The sequence below is a fragment of the Centruroides sculpturatus genome, unplaced genomic scaffold, assembly GCF_000671375.1.
Source record: "Centruroides sculpturatus isolate CEXI.00-Female unplaced genomic scaffold, Cexi_2.0 scaffold410, whole genome shotgun sequence".
Taxonomy (NCBI): Eukaryota; Metazoa; Arthropoda; class Arachnida; order Scorpiones; family Buthidae; genus Centruroides; species Centruroides sculpturatus.
The window spans coordinates 431,414-459,057 of NW_019384648.1; the positions used below are offsets into that span (position 1 = coordinate 431,414).

A 27,644-nucleotide genomic window follows, 5' to 3' on the forward strand; every position below is an offset into this window, starting at 1 on the left:
TAAATAATTCGTTCCATTTTTATATACAACTACATACATTTTTATTAGGCAGATTACAACAACAACATAACCGAAAATATATTTTTATTGCTGTAATTTTGTCTTTCAAGTTGGATACGATCTTTTTCTGAAATAAATGTTTAAAAAATAATTAAATAATTATTTATTTTGAAATTAAATCTGTAAATATTTAAATAAACTTTAAAAAAATTGAAAAATTATATATATATCCACTTTTGTAGAAGGTTAACGTTCCTCTTACATGCATCTTAAGCCATAATAATATTTAAATTTGCATAAAATTTGTTTTAATAACAGTGATAGGTTATTTTAAAATTAATTTAATTTATTTTATATTAGAATGGAATTAATATTTTATCGCTAGAAGAAGGAGCAAAATGTATATAAGTTATCTCCATAACCAACCACATGTTCCAGATTGATATATAACACGTGTCAGTGACGTCGCGCCGGTTGGTCGTTCAGTGGTTCCCCCTACCGACGAGAGGCGTAAGCAAGATGGCGGATGATAGGGTACCACCTCCTCTGGTCGAAGAAGACGATTCGGCTGTAAAAGAGGATACAGAAGATTTATTTATATCCGCAGTAGATGTAAGTTTACTCATAAACCAACTAACTCGCGAATTTACGCGGAAAATATCTCGTATTTGTCATACTTTTCTACAGTTTAAGGTGAAGGGGGTGGATACCGTTAGGCTTAATTCCTCTCTAGTTTTATTTGTTTTTTGTTAAAAATTTAATATTTATTGCCTTAAATAATACAAAAATGTCATCTGTGTAGCTTCTGTTCTTAATTATTTATTAAAAAATTTGATTTTTATGCGTAATTGTGTGTAAATTTATATCATTTTGTAATTGTTTTGCTTGTACTGTGTTGAGTCATGAAGTATTTGGTATTTTAATGCTTAAAAAAAGAATCATTTAAGTCTCCTGTATGATGTAAGTATGATTGATATTTATTTAATATCCATGTATGATGTTATCAAGTGGTGATTGTGTTATGAACACTGTTCTAAAATTATCTACATAACAGCAATTTGAATCTATTTCATTTAATAATACACAATTTACTTCTAGTTCTTTCAGAACTAATACAGTTGAACCTGTCTTATCTCGAAATTTTATTTTTCCCCTGCATTTTCGCCAAAATTCAATATATTTTCCACTTTTGTCTTAAATAATTCTCTCTATGTGAAGTTACGGACCGACGTGTCAATTTGGAGCTCGGCGACTACATTTCAATGGCGTAAATTGTAATCGAGAAACGTCTCCTGCAATACGGTATAGTTGCAATTAATTCTGCTTTTCTCAGACCTGCGAGTTTGGGTTGCATCTTACTGGTTGAATAAAGTTGGTTGTAGCAAATTGTTGATAAACTTTAAGGTATGTCAAAATCTTTTTTTTATACCGAATATTGGTCTATACTATACTTGTTATTATATTAATAAAGTATATCTTCAGTTGCACCTACTACTGTTTACTGTATAGGAACCTCTATCTCGACCTGCCTCAAATGTTCTTGTTCTGTGAAATTTGAGATAGACAAATTCGACTGTATTTTCAAGCTCTTGTGCTTGGGAGTATTTTAGTTTAGTTATGGCAATGCATCACTAGGGTGATCTGTCTAGGTGATAGGGCAGTGTTTCTCAACCTCTAACGAATCGTCACCTCCTTCAATAAAACTGTTATAGTATCGCCCCCTTCACTTCAAAATTCTGATGCCGAGGGCCAAGGCTAACACCAAATTCTCACTGCATTGAATAGACTAGTGACTAGCATAATGTTTTGTTTAATTATTGTACGATATAACAAATAAAATATCTAATTATTCTTAATATAATGTTTTACTATATTGCCCATAAAATTGTTTTTTGCCCCCAAAATATAAATTGTTACTAATTGCCCCCTCAACATAGAAAACGCCCACATGGGGGCAATATTGCCCCCGTTGAGAAACACTGGTCTAGGGGGAATGCCTTCCGGGAGGTGTTTTTAAGGGTAACTGGTCCCTATTTGGGCATTATGGACGTGGAGGAAACCTGGAAACCTCCAAGTGGCCAGCCCGTTTTGGTGTGGTGTGAACCATGACCAAACTCCTGGTGTTTGGGGAACGGGATTGCTTGGTCATTGGTGGGCCCTTGTTGGAGTATACTCTTTAACAGTCAAAATTGTAAAGGTATTTGTCTGTTCTCTGTGGCTTTATTTTAAAATTTTTATTGGTAGTTTGGCCCGTGTGTCGGACTTCGTTCCTTGTCATTTGTAAGCTTGACCAAATCTGTAAAGGCCTTTGCTGCCTGCTAGATCGACAGCTTTAATGTTTTTTTTCTAAAAGTAACATTTGTGCCAGTTATAAGGAATGAGAGTAAATCTTTCATGTTTTAATAGAATAAATCTTTCTTTCATGTTTACAAAATTTATTGATACTTTATTCCTATTTAAATGCTTTGTTTTAAAAATGTTTGCTGATCCTAATAAATAGCTAAAATATTTATGCAATAATAATGCACATTGTTTTTGGATCTACATTTATATATCTTGTGAGAATATTTTAAAATCGTGATATTTATTACAACCAACATAGTTGATTACTGACTTTTACATATCCAAAATGTTAACATTTACAGATAGTTATTGGTTAAGTTTAAATAAGATAGTTTCTAACAGAAGGCAGTATTTTTACAATTGATTTGCACTAAATGTGAAATGATATCTAATCAGTGAAACTGACTACAAATTTTTGTCCTTGATGAAGAGCAGATCTCATCTTACATTCTTATTGGTTATTTCTCATAGGTTTGTCAGATATTCATTTCAGCTTTTTCATTCTAGAAGAATGAGATAATTGATGTAAGAAACACCTTGGCATTATTTACCCTAATGTCTAATTAATAAACTATTTTGTTTTCTCATTAAGGCAGTTAATAGGTAAACAGACTGGTTTTATTTATCGTTCTTTAATAGCATTTTTTTTCTTCTAGCATATCTGAGCTTTTGTTTGATTTCATTTGCTGACTTCTGAACTGAGTAATCAGGACACTAATATATTCCTTTCATTATAACCTGATTACTTGATTTGCATAATTTACTGCTTTCTTAGTAAACTCAGCTATCCAGTTGGAAAAATTCTTTTAACAAATTAAATAATTACTGAATTAGCACTATCAAATTTAAAATCAATTAGTCAATAATTATCTGAAGATCAAATATTTCAGCTATTTTAATATTTTTATTATTTTTATTATTAACTTAATCACAGTTTATCCATTCTAAAAACATTTTTAAAAAATTTGACTTGACTTTTTTCTATACAAAATCACAATGGTTTGTGAAACTTACAATCAATAAGTGTGTGGAGTTTCAGAATTTCCTTAATATAGAGGATAGCTTAGATGTAGTTTGTCTAGGTGACTTATTTCTCTCCATTTTCTATAACTCAAGCAAAAAATTTTATGGAATTCTACATGCATTTTAAGTTAACAATGACATATAACTGTATATACTAAACTCTAATAAATGTTCCTATATAGACAAAACTAAGAAATAAATGTAACTAATAGGCACTCCTTCCAGACAGCTAAAATTTTATTTGACACTCTAAAGTTTATTGCTTGGCCCGATTGGTTATTTTTGTGTATGTGACATGCTTCTGCATATCTAATGTGTCGCTTGTAACTAATGTGCATATTGACAAAATGGATTCTAAACTAAGATGACAGATGTTACAGTGCGTATGTTTAAAGGGAAATATGATTACCTCTCACGATTAAACTCTCAATGATAGGTTATACTGATTATAAAGCTGTGATTAGCCTCAGATACTGAAATTCCATTCCTTGGCTAAAATGACTTTATTGTTCAGCCTCTTATAAAAGCTTTTTAACAACTGTTTCTAGAACTTCTTATTTGTGTTTTATTGGATTAGTCTAGCCAGATCTCTGGATTGCTTTCTCTTTGAATATTTTCAATTTGTCAATTTCCTTGTAAATTAACAAATTGAACTCTGAGTTTGTATTAATGAAATAAATTGATCTGAATAGAATGCCATTAAAATTAGTATCTTGGGTCTTCTAAAGTACTGAGCAATTGCTCTTAGTATAGCCTAAATTTAACATACTTAACACATTCCATCTATACCAAAAATACTACTACCGTTTTGGAAGAATAATTATTATTTCTAAATGAAAACACACTGAATAAACTTGTTAGTGAGTTTATGCATTGGTATTTTCCATTATGCTTATATCTTTACAGTGTAATATTGAATTGCATATATTGAATTTGTGTAATAATTCATTATATTTTAATGTTAAATTTTGAAAACCAGATTGACAATATTGACATTTATCTTGATCATTCTCTGCAGCCTTAAGAGAATTTCAAAATTTAGGAAATGTGTTCCTTTAATAATAATAAACTGTGAAATTTTGAATCTAAAATTTAAATTTTTATTGGCTTTCATCAATTAAGTATATTTAATATTTTCATACTTTGTCATTTCTATATTATATTAAAGATATACAATTCTGCCATAACTCATTTTCATTATTTGAAATATCCTTGTCAACACTAAGTTTTTGAGCATTAGAAAATCAATTTTTTATCGTGTCATTGTGAGCAAAGAATTACTTAGATGGGCTAACATTATGAGCTTGCTTTATAAAATAAAATATATACTCTGTTTATATTCAGAACATACTGTCTGAAAGGTTCATAACTAAGCATTTTATAACAGGAAATGTTAATATGTAAACTCACTATTTGTGGAAAAGTGCTGACAGGACTATTAGAAGACTGTTTCAGTACAAGACAACTTATTTAATCTGGCTATATTATAAAAGGAGTTGAACAGGACATAAAATGCTCTTCTTGCATAATTAATTCTTAAAAGTATATTGAAATATCTTCCCAATAAATGAAAGCTCCAGAAAAGCTAATTCCTCATATGCTGTGATAAGATAATTATCGTCACAGAACTTTGTCTGGGTATTGTGGCACTTTGAGTGTCCTGACATTTTTCAATTTTCATGACATGACTTGGGATTGATCTGCTTCCAGCCTTCAATTTCCATTTGATTCAATTTAAATAACATGGGTCTTACTGATGCAGTCTCTTTTGTGGATTTTTCTTTTGTACTGGCTTTAAGCAGGTTGTTTAATACATAGAGATCCTTGGAATGAGGCATTGATTTGTTTATTTTGACAACACATCTGTTTCATATTGGTTTGTTGTTTAATAAAACAATAAAACTTTCAAATAGCACATAATGGAAAATTCTTGCATTTTAATTATTAGAACAAAGTCTATTGATATCCTGATTGAAATATTGAGACCCTAGGCCTGTCCATAAATTATGTAACCTAGATGTAGATGGGTATGTAAATAATCACTATCATGTGTTACAAGGAGGTAGGAGTGTTTACAAAATGTTATGTAATTCTGAGATTTCAATCATTGTGTAACAAAACGATTCATTTTTTTAAGTACCACATAGCAAACCATACTATTATTACTTTGTACCTTATACTTGTACAGTCGACCCCCCCCATAACGTACGTTCCTATAACGGAAATTCCTATAACGTAGCGAAAAAATTGTAGCAACTTTCATATAACGTACCTCCTATAACGTCGTTTCGCGAGAAGATTGATAGAGTCTGGACCAGTGTTTCCCAAACTTTTTTAGGCCATGCCCCACTTTAACATTTCTAAAATCATCATGTCCCACCATACATAATTTTAGTTCTTTTTAGTAATATGAATGATAATTTTAAAGCGATTTCTTACAACTGTTGTCAAAACAAAGAAACGAACTTTTAATAAATAAAAAAATAATAGATTTTAAAAATTTACTTTAATGTGATTTGTGGACTTGATGCTTTTTACACAGCGATTTTATATCTGGTTCAAGCTTAGTTAGCTTAAATCTCAAATCTCCACGTTGTGTTATATCCAGACCAGTGTTTCCCAAANGTGTTTTGGAAATGTTGAGTGGAATTAGTCTAGAATCGGTTAATTTTATAGAAGAAAACTTTTCGAACAGCCTTAGTCCGTAAAGTTCCCACCTATCGGGCTGCGATTGGCTCATGTATTTAATCATTCCTACAACGTAATTTTCGGTTAGCGTGGAACGTATCTAAGCGTTATAGGGGGGTCTACTGTAATTAATAATGTTGGTACTTTATGCTGTGTATTATTCTTTAGTAGAAATAAGAGGATTGAGTAAGGATATGCATTATGTAATTTTGTGGACGGGCATTTGTGAAAGCATTATGGAATATTCTAAGGGTTGGGATGGTAGTTGAGAAGTATAAAAATACTTTGGACACACACATCTTGCAAGTATAACTCATTCCTGAAAATCCATTAAATCAAAATCTTGTTACTGTAAATAGAAACAGGCTTTTTCATTATTTCTTAAAGCTGAAATTTTGTTCTTGCAACTGCCTTATCCATGTTCCCCAAATAACATTAGTGCTACAAAACACCTATTTACTAAAATCAGTCAAGAATTTTAGTTGAATTAGTGCTAAATAGATTACACAGGTCAACAGTGGTTTTGGTGCCCAGGTATTTTAAGCTGATTTCATATGAATTTGATGTTCTGAATTCAAATATGGCATTAGTTTTTGCCTAGGAGCTCTAATTTTTAAGATATAGCATTTTAGCGAAATGCACGTTTCAATATCTTAAGTTAAATCCATGGATCAAATAAAAAACTAAACATGGAATTTTTATTATTATATTATGCAAATATTATTCTATACAAAGATAGAGGAAAAGTCATCAATAAAACTAAACAGTTACACATTGAGGAAGCTTCTTTTCCGTGACTTTTGTGAATGTATTTTGGAGCAATTCGTTTTTAAACTCCAGCAGTAATCTGCCATCATATGCATATCCCATCTTCCTTGGTAGCAGTCCTCCATAGTTTTAATATCCTGGTGAAATCTTTCATCTTGTTCTTCACTGGTGTGTCCTAAATTTTCAGGAAAATGGTCTAAGTGACTGTGTAAATAATGCACCTTAATACTCATATTACACCCAAGGGATTTGAAACTGTTAAGCATCTCGTTTACCAGTTCAACATAATTTTCAGCTTTGCATTTGCCTAGAAAATTTTTGAACAAATGAAGTCCAGGCTTTTTGCTCAGCTTCATTCATCAAATTTACGAAGGCAAGATCGTTAATGAGTTGTCTTATTTGTGGGCCGTCAAATATTCCTGCTTTAATATTTTCTACACTTAACTGAGGCATTTTTTCCCCTATATATGCAAAGCACGATCCCTTCTTATCAAGAGCCTTTACAAACTGCTTCATTAGGCCTAGCTTGATGTGCAGTGGAGGAAAGATGATTTTCTCTCGCTCAACTAAGGGGTCATTAATGACATTTTTTTCTCCAACGTCCATGTTTTCTTTCTCAGGCCACTCTTTTCTAACCCAGTGGTGTGTTTTGTCTCTGCTATCCCAGAGGCACAAGAAGCAAGGATATTTGGTGTAGCCAATTTGCTGTCTAAAGAGAAAGTTTACCATTTTTAAGTCTACACAAATTACCCATTGATGTTCACGATACTTTATCTTCTCCAAGACCAGAGCTATGGTGTTATATTCTTCTTTCATTTTCGTTGAGTGAGCAATTGGTATTGAACCATATTTGTTCCCATTGTGTAGAAGGACACATTTCAAACTTCGTTTTGAGCTGTCAATAAATAGGCGCCAATCATCTGAAAAATATTCAAGAAGGCCCATTTTTTCCAAGAGTCCTCTAATTTCGTGACAAAACACAAAATTGTCTTCTTGAGAGAAGAAGGGTAGCAGATCCTTTTCTCTTGTACGGTAAAAGGTAATTTTGGTTCCTTGCTCCAGTAAATTTTTCTCCTTCAACCCAGAAGCCAATAATTCAGAAGCTTCTTTTGGCAGGTTGAGATCTCTGGTGAGGTCATTTAACTCATCCTGGTTGAAACATTGAGGAATTGATGACATTCTCTCGTAATCACAGTCACCTTCATTAGGATCAGAGGGATACTCGTCCTCACAGAGCTCTGGTAGCTGGTGAAATGATGGAACTGGCACTTCCTGTGAGTGAGGGACCGGGTGTCTTGCAGAGACTAAATCAGGATAAGTCCACTTGCTACGGTTGTTACGATTGATTCCATTAATATTTACTAGGCAGAAATAACAGTCATCAAGGTGATTTTTGGGTTCTCTCCAAACCATCGGTACACCAAATTTCAGACTTTTTCTTTTCCCAGTAGTCCACTGTCATAAATGTTCTGTACAAGTTTTACAGACCTGATGCGGTGCCCAGCTTTTATCCTGATCACCAAGTTTAACACCAAAGTATCCAAGATAAGCTCTCTTTACAAAGTCACTAATAGTATATTCTCCGCATATGTAGCAAAACACATCGGAATGATTTATACAACAACTTCTACTTGAACTCATTTTATTTCTATTCAACAACACAAATAAAAGCATCTAGAACACAGTACTTTGTTCTCTAAATAATATGTCTCTGTAATCCAACAAATGATAGACGAACTCACAGCAAATTTTCAGTTAGGAACTACAATTTTATTCTCAAAATTGACAAATGCATTTCAGGTTGGCACAGTACATCCCAACCCCTCCTCAGTGCTAATTTTTAAAAATAAAAAAAAAACCAAAATAGTCAGTTCATGACAACAAATATACCAACAGGAAAAATTTTTTCTTACACACTTACTCTTAAAGGTGATAAATTGTGCATGGGACACCAACACATGTTATACATAAATACATCGTAGAGGAATTGTACAAGCTCAAAGAGCACTTGAAGTGTTTAATACCACCTGATAACTTCATCACTAAAAACAAAACTTTTTTATGACTATTTTGTAGAATTAATAATGATGCATAAAAACAACATACATTACTTACTGTTAAAATATATAGTGATATAAACAGTTTACGAACAATAATTTACAAAAACAAGTAAAACCTTAGCATCTTTCTTTTAATCAATCGCAATAATTTCATTCTATGTAATGCCCTCTGTCAGTTTGTACCAATGAGAATCAATTAGCATAACATCTGAACTATTTACTAAATTATTTTTTTTGGTTCTTCTTTGGGACTTATGTGAGATAGTAATAAGGAGGCTTGAGCAACAAATCGTCCCTCGTTATAATTCCAACATACTCCTGTACAGGAGATATGTGGATGATGTCCTTGTCATATGGAGAACAGAACCTAACATAAATATTTTCATAAGTGAAATGAACAACAACCCATATGGCCTAAAAATTAAACTAGACCAAAAAAGCAATAGAGCCATACACTTTCTTGAATTGAACATTCAATTAATAAACAATAGGATTTCTTTCAAAGTCTATTACAAAAAATGCTATGTACCAATGTTCATCCCCGCCAGCTCAGAGGACCCTTACTCCTATAAGATAGCGGCATTTAGGGCGTTGACTAAGAGGGCATTCACCCACCATTCCGAATGGGATGCCACCATAGCTGAGCTAGATCACATCCAGGAAATGGCCACGCAGCATGGATACAGTGAAAACTTGGTATATAATATAGCACGAAAGTATATACAGATGAGTGCGCGCAATACTCCTGACAACCCAGATGTTCACCTTGACGGAAACAGTAAAAGAAAAGTAGTAGAGTACAACCACCATCTGGACAAGTTATACAAAGAAATCTCTTCCCGCACTAATAATAAAATAGCGTACAATAGACCAAGATCTATTTACAGCTTACTCCGCAACGGGAAAGATAGTCTTGACTTAAAATGCGCACCGAGAGTATATTCTATCCCCCTTTGGGATGACAGATTTAATAATAGGTTAGTGTATGTGGGATCAACCAAGCGCTCCCTTCGTAAACGTCTCCAGGAGCATAAGTATGATATAGATAATAATAAGCACACCACCACCCTTTCAACCATAGCCACAGAACCTGGAATAAAGGTTGATCTACAGAATGCCCATCTAATTAGGCTATCACATCGTGTAGACCAACTAAGGATTATGGAGACCTTAGAAATTTATAAAGCGGGATTAAACAACACATGTATTAACTCCAAAGATGCAGTCAACATCTCTAGTGCATGGAAATTTTGCTATGAAGGAACAGTCCATAATTGGATGTAATATGGATTTATTACAAGTGCAAATTATGCAAACTTTGACGTCATCAAAGCAAGAGCGTGGTGTTCTATATTTTTGACATTAACGTTGACGTTCTAGGATTTGAATCGCATTTATTCAGTTCCTGTTCGATTTTGTACTGTTTGAATTTATTATAACAGTGGCCTGAAGAAGATCCTGGTAGGGTTGAAAATGTTTGCCAAGAAGAATAACACTGGAGATTGAAAGGTTTTTATTCAAGTGGAGAGAATTATATTACCTCCAGTATTAGAAGTGAAGTTTATTGGTTCTTTATTTCTAAATGTTCTTTAAATTTTCATTTATACATGTCTCTTTCATAATGCAAAATTTTAATATTACTGCGATTGATTTTACAATTACTATTTTTTGCATGCTCATCCCATGGGGAATTATTATATTTTAAACGAATAGCTGCTTCATGTTCTTTTATCCTAACATCCAATACACGACCAGTTTCTCCTATATACATATATGGGTTCTGACAATTACATTCCAATATATATACCACACCTGCCTTTTTTAGAGAATCTATATTATGATTACTTCTGTTAACATATTTAGAAATATCATTTGAAATCTTATTGGTCAAAGATGGGGCCAAACATATCTTATATTTCTTTAGAATTTTACTGCAATTTTCAAAGATCTTTTTTATGCATGGGATAATATACGGCAATCCAGTTATACAGTACTTTGTTCTTTGTTTCCTTTTCCTTCTAGAACTTTCCTTTATAACCCTTTTCCCTTGGGGTGGGATTAACAATTCTTGGAACCACTGAGAACAAAGAGATGAATGAAGTCCTGATACTGAGGAGAGAGGACATTCTTTGCCCAGACCTTGAAGTGGACAGACATGAGTTGTGTTCCAGGTTGCGTTTGGCAACGACTGGAAAGTACAAGAGACTTTGATGAAAGGATCAGGTCTTATCGTGGTTACGACGAAACAGTGTGGCAATTAAGTGTATACGTTGGGGGGCATAAGAATTTTAGAAAGGCTTAGGTGGGGCATAGCACAAAAAATGTTGGGAAACACTGATCTAGACACTGCACGGCTAGAACTTACAAACTTACCTCAACTCTAGTTGAAGCATTGAACGTCAATTCGTTACCGAATGCTTACTTCATTTGGTGGATTTATCTGGAACTAACTGGACGGCAGACTAACAATGGGGAAAATATATAGGAATCAATTCTTGCATATGTGATTTAGAACTGTACAAACTGGAATTAGAGCTGCACATTTCATGTAGCACTGTATGTAAAAAAAACTGATTTCATATTTGGATTCAGCAACCCAAATATAGCTAAAATCAGTTCTAAAATCCTAGGCACCAAAAAAAATTTTTTTTTGACCTGTGTTATTTATTGATTATAAAAGAAGTATAGAAAAGTGAAATGGAATAAATAATTTTTAATTAATGAAAATGTAATTGCTGATTGAAGAATCTGTGATATAATGTTGACTAAATTGCACAACTCTATTAGAATGAATAGCATTATGCAGACAATGTTAATGAAGTGGAAAAAAAGGAGACAGAATATACAAGCCTTCTAAATGTAGGATGAGAATTTCTTGTTGCATGCATGATTACAATATTTTTTGTTGTAAATATTGGTGCTTGTATCAAGTATTGTCATGTTATCACTTTATATGACAACTCTTGTATGTAGAGAAGAGTGAAAGGAAGATGGCTCATTATAATGAATTTACATACATTCCTTCATCTCAATAATATATTTAATAATAATAATAATACAATATGAATATAATTTCTAAAATTTTATGCTCGCTATGCAGTTCAATGAAGAAATATTGTCTTAAATATATAACTATGTGAAATTCATGCCATAAGATCATTAGATTCATGCAATAAGATCATTAGAAATCATTGGAGCTTATCATTTAAAGAGGTGCTCTGTTTTGCTATTGCTATTAGATTCCTGTTTTAAAGACTGGTTACATGCAGTTTATACAGATCTCAAAAATTAGTTGTAACCATTTTCATATAACAATTCATTTATTTTAAGGCAATATTACTAACACAATTGCATTTATAAATAATTTGGGTAGTACCTGTAGTGAGTGAACAATGTAACAAAACTTTTATCGTTTATATATATAATCTAAATTTTGTTACTTTAGAAACAATTTTATGAAGAGAATAATTTAGATTTTATCAACTTCAAGGAAATCTTTGTGAAAATTTACATAACTGATACAAAAATCAATAAAGTAAGCTATTGGATAACTTTAAAATTCAGATAAACATACTGTTTTTGAGGAAGTTTCAAATATTTTAAATAATGAAATTATTTGCTAATTATTGTTAGCTACATACAAATATTGTGAAGTTTTAGAAATTAAATGACTTAACACTTTAAGAATTTATAACATGATTTTTCTGTAATCTTATCATAACTGACCTCATTAAAATTTTTAGCAAAATATATAAAGTTGTAAGCTTAAAACTACACAAATTATCTTGCAAAATTGTAGATATTCAGAAAACTACATATTTAAATTTATAAAAATGTGTGCTAGTTTTTGATTGGAAAATCAGAATTAAAACTTTTCTTCTGAATTATAAAACCAAGTTTTTACTTTTTATCCTGTCAGTGCTATGAGAACTTGTCATACCTATTATAGGTTTAGCTAGGCCCACAATGAGAACATCCAGGTTATGATGAATGGGACTCAATACATCCTCCAAAAATATGTAGGGTTTTTTCAACTGCCTGAATTTGATTCCAGAGCAGTTGGCAGGTGCCATAAGAGCCTTGGCCCCACTGCCATTTATAAATTTTCAAATTTTTAAGATGTTTGCACATTAAAGATAACCAGTATTTTTTTAAGCTTATTTTTCTCATTATATTAATTTACATCACTTGACTTAGTTTTTCGAAGTTTTAAGTTAAACTAGGAGAATCTAGCTACTGTCTTGCAACATTTCTCTTGTAGATGACTTGATTTATTTAAGCTGTCTGAAATTGTTACTTGGGAGTTCTTTTCAAACTTTTTGATGATCATGGAAAGTTTTAAATTGAAAATTATTCTAATTTATATCATCTTTATTTCCAATGTGTGATCAAGTTTTTGATACTTTATTCTGTATAAATGGAAGTCTTGAAGGGGTGAAGCAAAATACAGTATAATGAACAAGTATATTGTAATAGTTTAATGTAATGAAAAGTTTGTGTAAATGTATAGAAGTTATTAATCTAAAAGATAAATGAAATTTCTAGTTATATTTGTAAAGAAATTAATCAGAATTTCATTAATCATTTATAGCAAGACAAACTTTCTTTTGAAAGAGTGCAATGCAGAATACAAAATCGACTAAAGTAAAATTTGCTTTATCTAAGTTTTCTTTTGGAAAAATATTGATTCTATGCTGTCCTAATTATCCCAATTACAATTATAAGATTAAATTATTGATTATTGTATCTTTGTGATTCAAACCAAAGATAACACACAATACTTCAAGTGATCCTTTATTTAATGTTCAAAAAGTTATCTTCAAGCATAATAGATTGTGTATAATACTTCATTTTATTTAATATTTTAAGATTAAGATGCTTTTTAGACCAAAAGAAAAAAATAGTAGTTTATAGAATGATTACTTATAGTTGTTTTTGAATATAGTTGTTCTCAAAGTTTGACTAACTCAAATTAACAGCAATTATTCCTCTCATGTTAGATTCTTAAATCAGATATTTGTTGTTTTAGAAATCAGATAATTATTGGAAAATCTGGTGGTAATTGTCTGGTCAAGAATAATAATTGTCTTATTTCTGAGTTTGTTTTTATATTCATGTAGTTTTGGTTTTAGTAATAAAACTACATTAGAGTTCATTTCATAAAAGAAAATTGTCATAACTGAATATGTATACAATCACCTGATTCAATTAGCATTGCCAAACAATCCACCAGAGTATTTATTGGGCTATTTAAGGTTAATTTAATAATTAGATGTAAAGCAATTTGCCTAGAGTTATTTCTCATGATAAATTTTAATAAAAGTATGTTAATTTTCAATTTATTTCTAATTGAGTAAATATGATGACTCATTTGGTTGAATCCGAAGTTGTATTGGAACTGTTTCGACTAATACCATTAGCCAAATGGTTCCTCTGAATGAAAAAATTAGTTAAACTGATATTGAATTAGTTTAAATGCTTTTATTTTTTTAATAGAAATTCTTATGACTTTCTCTGATATCCATTCAAATTAATATTCTGTTAGGAATCTATGGAGCTTTGAGAATTGATTTTTTAGTCAAAAATTAAAAAACAACCTAAATTCTGAATTTATCAAATTTGTTCAGTTACCTGCGAATAATTTATCTTGGCATAGTACCAGGGCTGCAGGGTCAGTAAAAAAAACACTCAACTCCAAATCCTGACAATTTTAGTAGGCCAACTCTGACTTCTGACTCCAGCAAAATTAAATACCAAGTCATTTTATAGGGGCAGAGGCACTCATAGGGGGTACCCTACTATGAACTCTGAAAGGAGCCTGGGACATTTACCCAAATACTTTAATAGTTATTAATGTAAGTTAAATATAAAAATACTATTTATTTGTATAAAAAAATTATTTTTAACAAATGTTTAATAAGAGGAGAAAGGGGATGATAAAATTCTACATCTACATATATTTGACAGCATTTGCACTTCAATTACACCATTCCAGAAGAGTTAGAAAGTGTGCAATCTAGCTAGCTACTTCAGCCCCTTGTTCAGAAAAGAAAAATATATACTCTNCCCAATTTTTTTTTTTTTTTTTTTTAGAATGGTTGAAAAAAGTACTGCTTTTGGATTGTTGTTCACAATAATTTTCAAAAAGTATCTAATAATCATTGCATGAACTGCATACAAGTTAGTGTAAAAATTTTAATATTCAATTTATAGAAACAGCAACCCAATTGTCGATTTAAAAAATTCTTTATTAAAATGTCTTTGAACGTTTGAAACTTTGAATTATGTAATTTGAAACCCAAAGCAGTTTGTGGATCAAACGTTTTCGGCAGGGCTGTGGAGTCACGTAAAAATCTACCGACTTCGACTTTTCCTTATCATCCAGCTCCGGCTAAAATACCAAAACTCCACGACTCCGACTCAACAGCCCTGCCAGGGCTGTGGAAGTCGCATAAAAATCTACCAACTCCGACTTTTCCTTACCATGCGAAATGACTACCAGATTAAATTGACTACTTCACTCTTATTTTTGTCACCAAATGGTGCCTAACACCTGCCTCTAGTGACAAATTATTTGGAAGTTAATTAAAAATAATAGCAGAGAAGTAGCCCAATTTAATCTGGCTGTCATTTGACATATTACAAATATACATTGGATTTTGGGATGTATGTTTGTATGTATATATAATTTTTTAAAAACTTAACCTTATCTAATTTTAATTTACTTTTAGACACAATTGAACATATCTAACGGTGACAAAAAAGCTGTACCACCAAATACAATTGAAGACTTAATGGCTGGTAAGAAATTTAAAATTTTTGGGCAATTTATAACAGTAAAATATAAAAATTTGTTGCATTCCATTCTTAGTATGTAACTTTAGTTATAACAAGTTATGATAAAGCAAGCAGGTGTTTTTATGATACAAACAGTTCAATTAGTTTGCTATTTTTTATATTAAAAAAAAACATTCTAAATTTAGATTTATCAAATTACTTTTAATAGCAATTTTTTATTTTTTTAAATTATAAAATATTTAACCTTTCAAACTATCAATATAAACTAAATAGAAACATTTCAGAGTGTCTAGCATTTTAAATATACTTTTAAGGACTGAGCCTAAGAATTTTCACTTTAATCAAGTAATCTCTCTTCTCAGTTGGAAGGAATTTTGTAAATTGCCTCACTATACCAAACTTAAATGGCAGTTTTACTGTTATATTTTTAATTTAATTTTACAATACAAATGAACATATTAATGATGATGAATTTAAATATCTATTTTAAAAAAAATAATTTAAATGTTTGAAAATTAATCAGTTATAAAACAGAAGTGTGAATTAGAGTGAATATTCTAATTAAAACCAGCTGATTTTAATGTTTTGGATTTTAAATATTTTCAATCCAGATAGCTTTATTTTTTTACTGATTAAAATAGCTTTATTATTTTCATATTTTAGTTATTCCTAATGACAATAATAGTAATCTTTATCAGTTATTTGTATAACTGTGGACTGTTTTCTTAGCTGTATTGCTGTTAACTGAAGTGCAACACTATTGAATTAATGACAACAATTTTTAGGATGTATTTGAAGTCATTTTAAAATTAGTTGCAGAATCATTAATTTATCAGGAATATTTGTCTACAAGATTTACTAAAGGAATATCTAAGATAAATTCTATAGGTTTCTACTTATATTTAACATTTGTGAATAAACTTCTAAAACTTTCAATTATAGGTGGTGGAATAGAAGTCAATTTAGATGACGATGTTCCTCTTCCCACACCTCAATCAAAACTAGAATTTTGTACACCAGAAGAAGAATTTAGCAAAGATATTCCGACATTGGATAAAAGTAAAGAAACGAGCGTAGAAAATGATAACTCTACTGCTGCTGAAATTACACCATCTCAGCCTGTAAAATTCACAACAAAAANATTTCATAGCATTTGATTTTAAACAAATGAAATAATGAAATAACTGAGTTAGTATATATGGTATATTAGTTATGTTAACTTTGTATCAATATAAAGAATACTTGAAATTAAATCACATAGAATAGTGTTGTAATTATTAAAATTCATTTTAATGTTAAAGCACAAATTTTAGAAAACTAGATGAATAGAATTTTTCATTTATATTAAAAGCAGGGCTGTGGAGGCGCGTAAAAATCTACCAACTCCGACTTTTCCTTACCATTTGACTCCGGCTAAAACATCAAAACTACATGACTCCGACTCCACAGCCCTGATTAAAAACTATATTATTATTAAACTTATTAATACATAAGATAACAGATAGCTTTATTTTTTTACTGATTAAAATAGCTTTATTATTTTCATATTTTAGTTATTCCTAATGACAATAATAGTAATCTTTATCAGTTATTTGTATAACTGTGGACTGTTTTCTTAGCTGTATTGCTGTTAACTCAAGTGCAACACTATTGAATTAATGACAACAATTTTTGGGATGTATTTGAAGTCATTTTAAAATTAGTTGCAGAATCATTAATTTATCAGGAATATTTGTCTACAAGATTTACTAAAGGAATATCTAAGATAAATTCTATAGGTTTCTACTTATATTTAACATTTGTGAATAAACTTCTAAAACTTTCAATTATAGGTGGTGGAATAGAAGTCAATTTAGATGACGATGTTCCTCTTCCCACACCTCAATCAAAACTAGAATTTTGTACACCAGAAGAAGAATTTAGCAAAGATATTCCGACATTGGATAAAAGTAAAGAAACGAGCGTAGAAAATGATAACTCTACTGCTGCTGAAATTACACCATCTCAGCCTGTAAAATCCACAACAAAGAAATCAGCAAAGTCTGGTGAAGAGGTAAGCTTTCTAGAATGTATCAGGCAGCAAATATTTTAAATTTTGAAGTGTTCTGTAATTTTACAATTTATTTTTTCATACTTACATAGAATAATTCAGTTTAGTTGTTTAATTAATTAAAACTGATCTGAAAATTACTACCAAGACAAATTTGCCATACTTTAAGAAGAAAATTTTTTAGTCAAATGAACTAATTTTTTTTAAGCTGGAAGAAGATCAGTTTCTAGAAATTACTGTTGATAATCCACATAAAATTGGTGATGGTATGGGAGCATACGTTGTTTATAAAGTTACTACCAAGACAAATTTGCCATACTTTAAGAAGAAACTGTTTTCTGTATCAAGAAGATTCAGTGATTTCCTCGGTTTGCATGATAAATTAGTAGAAAGACACCTTCATTTAGGACGTATAGTTCCTCCTGCACCAGAAAAAAGTGTTATTGGTAGGTAATAATAAATTAGTTTTAGAAGAAACATCTGATATCTAATTTTTTAATTTTAATTTTTTTAGGAATGACAAAAATTAAAATGTCAAAAGATGAAACTGTTTCATCAACCGACTTTATTGAAAAGAGAAGAGCTGCATTGGAGCGATATCTGAATCGTACTGCATCACATCCAGTACTAAGGATGGATCCTGATTTCCGTGATTTTCTTGAAACTGAAGCTGAATTGCCAAAAGCAACAAATACATCTGCTCTTAGTGGTGCTGGTGTCATTCGTTTATTTAATAGAGTAGGAGACACTGTAAATAAAATGACATTCAAAATGGATGAATCGGATCCAGTAAGTATTTTAATATCTTGATACATTGGGAAATTATATAAAAGTATTTCAACTGTACACCTCTTTCTGCTCTATGATTAAATAGCAATTTGTGACAGGTTCCAGCTTTCAAATACAATCTAATAATTATTTTACAAAATAATTACATAACAAAATGCATCCAAAATAGAATTTCGATTTTTAGTTTTGGTAAAACTAATTTTTATTTTGAAACCAAATGGTACAGTAGTGGCCAAAAGTAGAGCTATTGTTGACGTGTGTTTTTAAAAATGCAAGCTGTATTTTTTTACTACCTACTACATAATTAATATTGTGATAGTTGAAAAGAGCACACAAAAAGAGTCAAAATACTCAATTGAATCAAACGGATTTTATTTTAAATCTGATTTACAAAAGAAAAAATGAAGTTTTTATATTTTACACGATGACGAAAGTAAAGCTACCACAGGAAGTATGCAGATTTGTCCAGTATTTTTAGGACAAAATATTAGTATTTTGTGGCATAACCAGAGTTACTGATCACTGCATCACATGATTTTGTATACTAGAACATTATTTTAGGTCATACAATGAGGCTAAGAAAACACTTTGCACAATTTCATAGCATTTGATTTTAAACAAATGAAATAATGAAATAACTGAGTTAGTATATATGGTATATTAGTTATGTTAACTTTGTATCAATATAAAGAATACTTGAAATTAAATCACATAGAATAGTGTTGTAATTATTAAAATTCATTTTAATGTTAAAGCACAAATTTTAGAAAACTAGATGAATAGAATTTTTCATTTATATTAAAAGCAGGGCTGTGGAGGCGCGTAAAAATCTACCAACTCCGACTTTTCCTTACCATTTGACTCCGGCTAAAACATCAAAACTACATGACTCCGACTCCACAGCCCTGATTAAAAACTATATTATTATTAAACTTATTAATACATAAGATAATGTAAACTCATTTTCAACCAATGAAATAATTTTAATATTTATCAATTTAAATATCAGTTTAGTTATATTCACTTTCAAAAAGATTCATAATGTGAAATATTTTTCAAATATGTGTTTGTATTATTTATATTCTGCCTAATTAATATAATGATTCAAAATTAAACATAATCCAGTTCATTTTTTTCTTTGATCATTTACTAAAATGTATAGTTTGTGGAGTTAAATTCTAATGAGATATGAATTAAAGAAAGTGACTGTCACTTCATTTTAGTTTTATGCAAATTATTGGCTAACTTTTTTTAAAATAAGGTTCTGGAATGAATCCTGACAGTGAACTGTTTATTCTAGACATTGCCTTTCAAAATACTGTGGAATGTATAATTTTAGTTATCCTTGAAATTGTTTAAGATTGGATGTTTTAAAAAATGAGTTTTGAGTTTGGATTAAACTACAATAGAAATTTTTTTGTTTTATAATTATTTTCTTGGTACAAAGTTGAAGTATGGTTATTTATTTTTCAATTGAAGAAAAACATTGTTTTATGATTCACTACATTGTTTTGATAACACATAGGAAACAAAAACATACAAATCTGTATAAGAACTTGAATCAGTTTTGTAGAGAAACGTTAAAATTTTGTTAAAGAATCCTACTTTGGAAACTAGGACTGTCATTTGCTTTCAAAATGTACTTGTACCAACTAAACCACATCAAAAAAAATAGACACCTAAAATAATGACAAGTTCTAGTATACAAAATCATACTTTGGTGCCATAAATAATCTGGCTATAATTAATATTTCCAAATTATAGCCAAATTATTTACGCCAGTTGTGGGTGTCTCTTTGCTATGCATTGGGTTTTGGTTGGTGGTTATATCAAAAAATAATTTTCAACTTCAGTACCAAAATTTTTGATTTTTGCAAACTTTTACAATACTTCAAGTTTTTTCAAATTTTGATTGATTTTTTTTTTTTTAATTATCCATTAGCTGTCATTGTGGTTCTGTTTGGCATCCTGTTCAACAATAAAACATATCTACATACAATTTTAAGTCAACAAAAGATTACAATTTGTTGTATTTTAGCTAGATTGTTTTTCATTTCATTTTAGATACAAATTATAACATATGTATATGTATATGTTATAATACATATACATATGTATCTAAAATGCCCTTTATACATAAAATGTAAAAGTATCTTTTCTTTGACAAACTAAATGTGAAAAAATGGTTTACAAAAATATATTTTAATATAAAAGACATTTTATTTTTATATACTTCCTGAAATTTAGAAACTTGCACATTAATCATGCAATTTACATCTTCCATGTTGGTCTTGTGATATAAGTTTGTTCAGGTTTAGTTCAGAAATGATGAAACATCTTACAAAAATTATTTTATAAGGTAAATTTCTTATAGAACAGGAATGGATTTTAGGTTTTCTAATCATAAATAAAACTATAGCTTAGTCATAAATACTGTTCCAAATACTTGATGTCAGTTAGACATTCTAACATTAAGTAACATTTATCATCACTGTTGCTTTAAATTCTGATAATTTTCTTCAAATTTCAAGCAACAGCATTCAAGAATGCTGTATTGCTAAAATTTTAATCGGAAAATAGAGGATATACTTTAAATATCAAAATCTCTTCAAAAAGATAAACATTTTAACCATTAGCAAACAATTTCTTGAACTAATAACACTAGTCATAATAGCAATTTTTATAATAAATCAATATATTATAAAATCTTAATTCATAATAGCACATTTATATTGAAGTTAACTTTTTAATGAGTTAGATCACAGCACATTAAAAAAAATTTGATTAATGTATACAGAGAAATTTTAAATAATTTATCATTAGCAAAACAATTGTAGAATATCTTCAAATCTCTAGAAGTCAGATTAGTGTAATTATATCCCAAAAATAATTATAGAACTTTGTTTTAAAAATAGATGATTAAACTATTTTTAATAAGCTTGTATTAAAATTTTCTAATTATTCATCTTAACTTAGATAGTTATTATTCCAATACTACTTCATCAAACTCAGCACTTTTTAAAACACTTAATGAAACATTAAACACCTTCCATCGCTGAGAAATGTTTAGTTAAAATGTTAGTGTTATTAAGCCTCAAGTGTAAATGAGTTCAAACGTATTTTAAAACTAACGATTGAACGTTCAAACATACATTCAAAAAATTGAAAAACATGACTATAGAAACAAAGTTTCAGTCTTTCTGTCTATATTTATCCTTTTCATTCCAGTCCAGGAACTACAAAAAACAGCTGATGAATTGAAAAAATCATCTAAAAAAATAACATAAAAATACAATCAAATAAATTTTTCACACACAATTAAAAATTCCCTACGTCGACCCTTTCTTGTAGACTACAACNTCTGTCTATATTTATCCTTTTCATTCCAGTCCAGGAACTACAAAAAACAGCTGATGAATTGAAAAAATCATCTAAAAAAATAACATAAAAATACAATCAAATAAATTTTTCACACACAATTAAAAATTCCCTACGTCGACCCTTTCTTGTAGACTACAACATCTGAATGACAAACTTTGTTTCTGAAGTCATGTTTTTCAATTTTTTGAAATAAGTTAAAATAATCCTGGACTTCTATGTACAATTATACATTCAAACTTAAAACAAAAATAACAGATAAATTAACAAGTACATAACAAAATAAAATGTACTAAATACGCTGAAGCAACGACGATATAACATAATGTTAAATATAATTATATATTTATATAAACATTTAAATAACATTATATAAATAATATAACAATATAATAATATAATATACGTTCAAAGTCACTCACACCTGAGGATGGCCTATTCCGTGAGACTGAAAATGTTTTATTAAATAAACATTTCTCAGCGATGGAAGGTGTTTAATGTTTTAAGTGTAGTATTGGAAATTTTAGAAACTTAACCAGCTGAGGTATTGAAGAGCTATGGATATAAGATGTATCTAGTCAGAATAGTCAATTAACTTGCATGGTTTTGATATCAGTCTCAATAACATTAATGGCATTTTCTATACAGTGGTATAGAAATGTTGCAAGTTGCATTGAAGTTCAATTGTTTCTCTCAGAATTTCATAAATTAATAAAATTCAAAATTTACCATTATTAATGTTAATCTGTTAAGTTATAATGTATCTATAAGTGCTTTTCAGCTATGTTTTGGCTATTGGACTTGTATTGTTAAAGAACTGTTGTCTTTATCTCAATGTAAGGATTTTAATAAGAGGACATTTACAGTAATTATATAATTTGATTTCACTTTACATTAATATGTCCTATATACAATTGCTACAATCAAACCATTTTTAATTACAAGTATAAATATGTAAAGTAAATTTTTTTATATCCACTTTTTTAAATGAAATGTTTATCATAATTATGACATATTTAACAGCATATTTTCTATATTTAACAATTCTAGAATAAACATTAAGAAATGTTAATTTTTCTCTGTAAAAATTTCATACAAACTATTGTAATTAAATGTTATAATGAGGTTAATCCTGTTAGTTTCAAGTTATTGAGATAGGCAATTTTGTCTTATGTTCTTTATATGTCCAGATACAAACTTTGAATAAAACATTAACATGAATTTTTATTTCAAAGGAAGATTAGCCATTTTTTTAAGTTACATTTTATCATGTATTAATATTAAGAAACTGAAATTGGTTTTAGATTTTTCATGTTAGTTGTGTGCATAAAACATAACTTACAGTAAAGTATACAGATAAATATTTTTTTGTTTTTTGTAAGAATTGGATTTTGTTTATATATTTGGCTAATTTATCTGTTTCCAAGAGAATTGACATTTATTCTAAATACAACTGTTAAGTAAGCTTTTATGAAACTAATCAAATGTAAATTAAAAATAAAACTGATAATGCTGAGTAGTAAGAAATTACCTTACTTGGAAACAACTGTTAAATTCTTTTGGGTTTTTTTTCCTATCAAAGATTTTATGCATCTTAAGATATTGGAAAATTTCAGTCTGGCAGGACTGTCTCAGCAGAATCTGTATACAAATTAGTTTATTAAATAACCAAATTGCATAAATTGTATATAATAGCATAAGTTGCAATGAGGGTGGCAGTACACCATACAGGGAAATGAGTCTATTAGGGATTGAAAGACTATGAAGAAAAGCAATTGTAAAATATTTTTCCATGAAATTAAGAAATCTTTACCTTATTTTGCAACATACAAGCTTATTTTCTTTAGTATTTGTATATTTACTCCTATATCATTAATTCATTAAATATAAGGAATGTAAATATACCTAAAAATGTTGGATACTGATGATACTGAGAAAAACACACTAGTGATTGATTTTTGATTAATTTGCAAACTATAAGATGGTAATAGGGATGCTAAATGATCTGCATTATAAGATTATTTTTGTATCAAATGCCAATGTAATTTAGTTAAAATTAGAAAGATGCTTATTTGTAAATGCTGTAGAGAAATTTAAAAATATGTTAACTTCAAATACAGAGTAGTAGTCATATTAGATTCAAAAAGTATTTTTTTGTTAAGGCTTTCTTAATGTAATTATGAATTCTAAATTTTTCTGCATGCTTTTAATTAATGATACATAAACGAGTGACACAACTCTTCACTTGTGAAATTAGTGTTTATTACACTATCTTAAGTAACAATCAGTTTGATGATGATGATTTGTGTTAAATAATGTGGGTTACTGTTAAATTTTGAAAGCTTTTACTAGTTGCTATGTAATTTTTCCATATAATAGATGTAACATCATTAATAGTCGTCATAAAAATGAATTTGAAAATTAACTAATGGTTCTTTGATTTAGTATTATATGCAAAGATTTCAGACAAGGTTTTTATAACTGCACTGATTCAAAAAAAGATAGCCTGGTTTTTGCTCTTAAGCAATAACTTTTCTATATAAAAGTTTAAAAACCAAAACTTTGAAATAATATGAATTTTTTAATCTCATTTTTAGTAAGGAATCAATGTTTTCTATAAAATTATTGTTACATTAAATAGCACAAAGTATCTTATTTACTGCTTCTTTATAATGTGCAGTAATCTCAAAAATAAAAACATTTAAGAAGTTTAGGCTGAAAAAGATAATGTTAAAAATAAAATCAGTTGTAGTTAATGTAAGCAGTGTCATTATTAATGTTTTTGAAATTTTAATTTGTCAATGTATTTTCAGCTTTCTCTATTGTGGATCAAAGTGTAAAGAGTGAAGTACTAGTTAGATTGAATGTTGAACTTTATTTTTCTGAGTATATTGTATATAGAGTAAATGCATTGTGTAAAACTACAATAACTGTTAGCAGAAATACTAAATAAAACTTATTCTAGGTTCTTCTTTCTAATCTAAATCTTTGCTTATCTGTCTTTCCTTTCTTTTCATGCTTCTCTTTTGAGGACAGGTTTTATTAACAAATCCACATTATGCAATCCAGGTAGGAGAATAGCTATTAGGATGCATGATTACTATAAATTTTTTTTTAAATTCTTATTGTAACACATTCCACTTGTAGTGGTTTGAAGAGAAACAGCATCAAATAGAAAACCTTGATCAGCAATTGAGGAAACTACATTCTAGTGTCGAAGCTTTGGTACATCATCGCAAAGGTAAGAATTATTTGCTTTTGCTTTAACAATTCTTTTTAAATATGTTTAATACATTAATGTATTCAAATTTTCTAGAACTTTCCTCCTCGACGGCATCTTTTGCAAAAAGTGCTGCAATGATGGGAAATTGTGAAGAGCACACGGCTCTCTCTAGAGCACTATCACAGTTGGCTGAAGTAGAAGAGAAAATTGAACAACTGCAGTGTCAGCAGGCTAATCATGACTTCTATTTACTTTCTGAACTGCTAAAAGATTACATCAGTCTTATAGCTGCTGTAAAGGTAAGGTATTATGTAAATTCATTAATACACTTACGTTTCTAATACCATTTCAATCTTGCAGGATGTTTTCCATCAGCGGGTGAAAGTTTATCAAACTTGGCAACATGCTCTACAAATTCTTACAAAGAAGAGAGAACAGAAGGCAAAGTTAGAACTTGCAGGAAAAACCGATAAGATACCTCAAGCAAGAGAGGAAGTGATTGAGGTAAATTGATAGCATGATTGTCATTATTTAAGCAGTTTTATTGAGTGAAATGTTTTGTAGTGGGAAGCAAAAGTGGAACGTGGCCAGGAAGAGTTTGAAAATATTTCAAAGATGATTCGCAAGGAAGTGGAACGTTTTGAACAAACCAGAGTACAAGATTTCAAAGCAACAATTATCAAGTACATGGAACAATTACTAGAAACTCAGCAACAGGTAAAGCACACTTGCAAAAGTAACCAAATTTTAAAATTGTATATACTAATTTTTAAAATACTAATTTTTCTTTCAATTACTATTTTAGCTTATAAAATATTGGGAGGGCTTCATACCGGAGGCCAAAGCCATTGCCTGAATATGTCCATCCAATTCGCATTCTGTAATTTTATAGTTATGTACAGGATGTAAAGCACGGGCAATGTAACTTTTTGACTTCGGGCGTCACGAGGTCACCACAACTGGGGTCTGGACGGTTCTAGGTGAAATTCCACCTCTCGCCCATATAATGAATATTCTCGTTATGATTTTGAAAGGAAATAAAATACTGTATATGCGTACATATAAATGAAATATATATATGAGTTCAGAATTATTTTAAATAAGAATTGCTCAAAACTTTGTACTTTCTTGAAAATCATGGCTTCAAAGAAAATCAATTTTGTCTTTTGAGAGGTTGTAATTATTAATTGTATGAATTTGGTGCTTTCAAATTATTTTTAAATAGTTGTAAAGATTTTGATTCCTTGATATTCCTTATTGCTACACTTGTTACACTAAAGAAATAATATTTAAGATTGTGTAAATTTTTCAAGTTATGGAATATATTGCAAAAGATATTGTATGTATTGAATATTTGGCAGAAATAAAAGACAAATTAGTATTTCCTTAAATTTAGTAGTGTTATGATTTTCATTTGTAAGTCTTCAATTCAATGTCATACTTTTGGACAAGGCATCCAAGTAATTTTTTATGGACAATTTTTAATTCACACACACATCATCAAATATTTATTGTGACATCACAATGCTGGGCTGCAATTTTTAATTTATTTTAAATATATGCCCTCCACCTCAAATTAGTAGTGGCTTGCCCCTTTACATCATACTTTCCTTTAATAATAGTGTTGTGCCAGTCATCTAACACTTTCAGGAGAAAATTTTTGAATTGAAATAACATGACTTCCCAGTGCACCAGAACTTCATATGCAGTTAATTGGGGCCTCCTGCCACCAAATGTTTTCATATCTGGTCTCATTTTTAATCTGCTCTGTTCTTGATTAAAGAAAGACAAGAGTGGGAATTTATAAGTCTACAATTTTTTCAAATTGCAGCTCAATTCCAATTTGAGGGTTTTGATGGAACAAGGATAAGGGACTCCCATAAAACAATGAATCAGTGCAGTTTTTTTTGTTAAGACCCTAATTTTCAACATGGCAGCCTCTGTATTAAATGCATTTCACTTTGTTTGGTTTGTTTGAATAAACACACCATACACAAACATGCACAATTTGAAGGAAAATGCCTCATAATCAAAGTTTTGGAAGGATAATGAAAAAGTGAACATGAAGCCTTGTCTTAAGCAGGAATTAAGCCAGTAGAATTTAAACAGATTGTCTTGTTCATAATTAAATGGAGCAAAAGTATATACAAGAATTAGGCAATTTTGCTTTTTATAGACTAAACTTTTTTGTTTTAGTTTTGTAGTTTATGGAAAAAGGGAGCCCAAATTAAAATAGTTAGATATATATAACTTTCTTTTAACCAGGGCTGTGGAGTTTTGGTGTTTTAGTCGGAGTCATCAAAAAATCCTCAGACTCCTTTTTACTTCCCAACTTGTTATGTATATAAAACAGAAAAGTATTGGAATTGTATCAAATTTGACCCTCCAGGTTTTTTTCAAATTACATGTTTGGAGACCTCCCGAACTCCTCAAAAAAGTCAATAAAAGGGGAAAAATTCCCGTGTGTGTTGGCGTCTAATTTGTTTAACTTTTTTTATTTTCTGTTCTGAGATATTAAACAATA

General features: G+C 29.7%; 1 protein-coding gene across 1 annotated transcript; it reads left to right on the plus strand.

Moving 5' to 3' along the window:
* Positions 1-455: 455 nt before the first annotated feature.
* LOC111626242 (sorting nexin-2-like) lies at positions 456-26,512 on the plus strand. The gene is made up of 12 exons (XM_023369551.1): positions 456-612; positions 15,614-15,683; positions 16,623-16,829; positions 17,384-17,733; positions 17,939-18,176; positions 18,245-18,519; positions 24,934-24,966; positions 25,045-25,138; positions 25,214-25,419; positions 25,481-25,624; positions 25,685-25,837; positions 25,926-26,512. The coding sequence occupies exons 1-12, from the start codon at positions 520-522 to the stop codon at positions 25,974-25,976; spliced, it is 1,914 nt and encodes a 637-aa protein (XP_023225319.1). The 5' UTR covers positions 456-519; the 3' UTR covers positions 25,977-26,512.
* Positions 26,513-27,644: the final 1,132 nt, after the last annotated feature.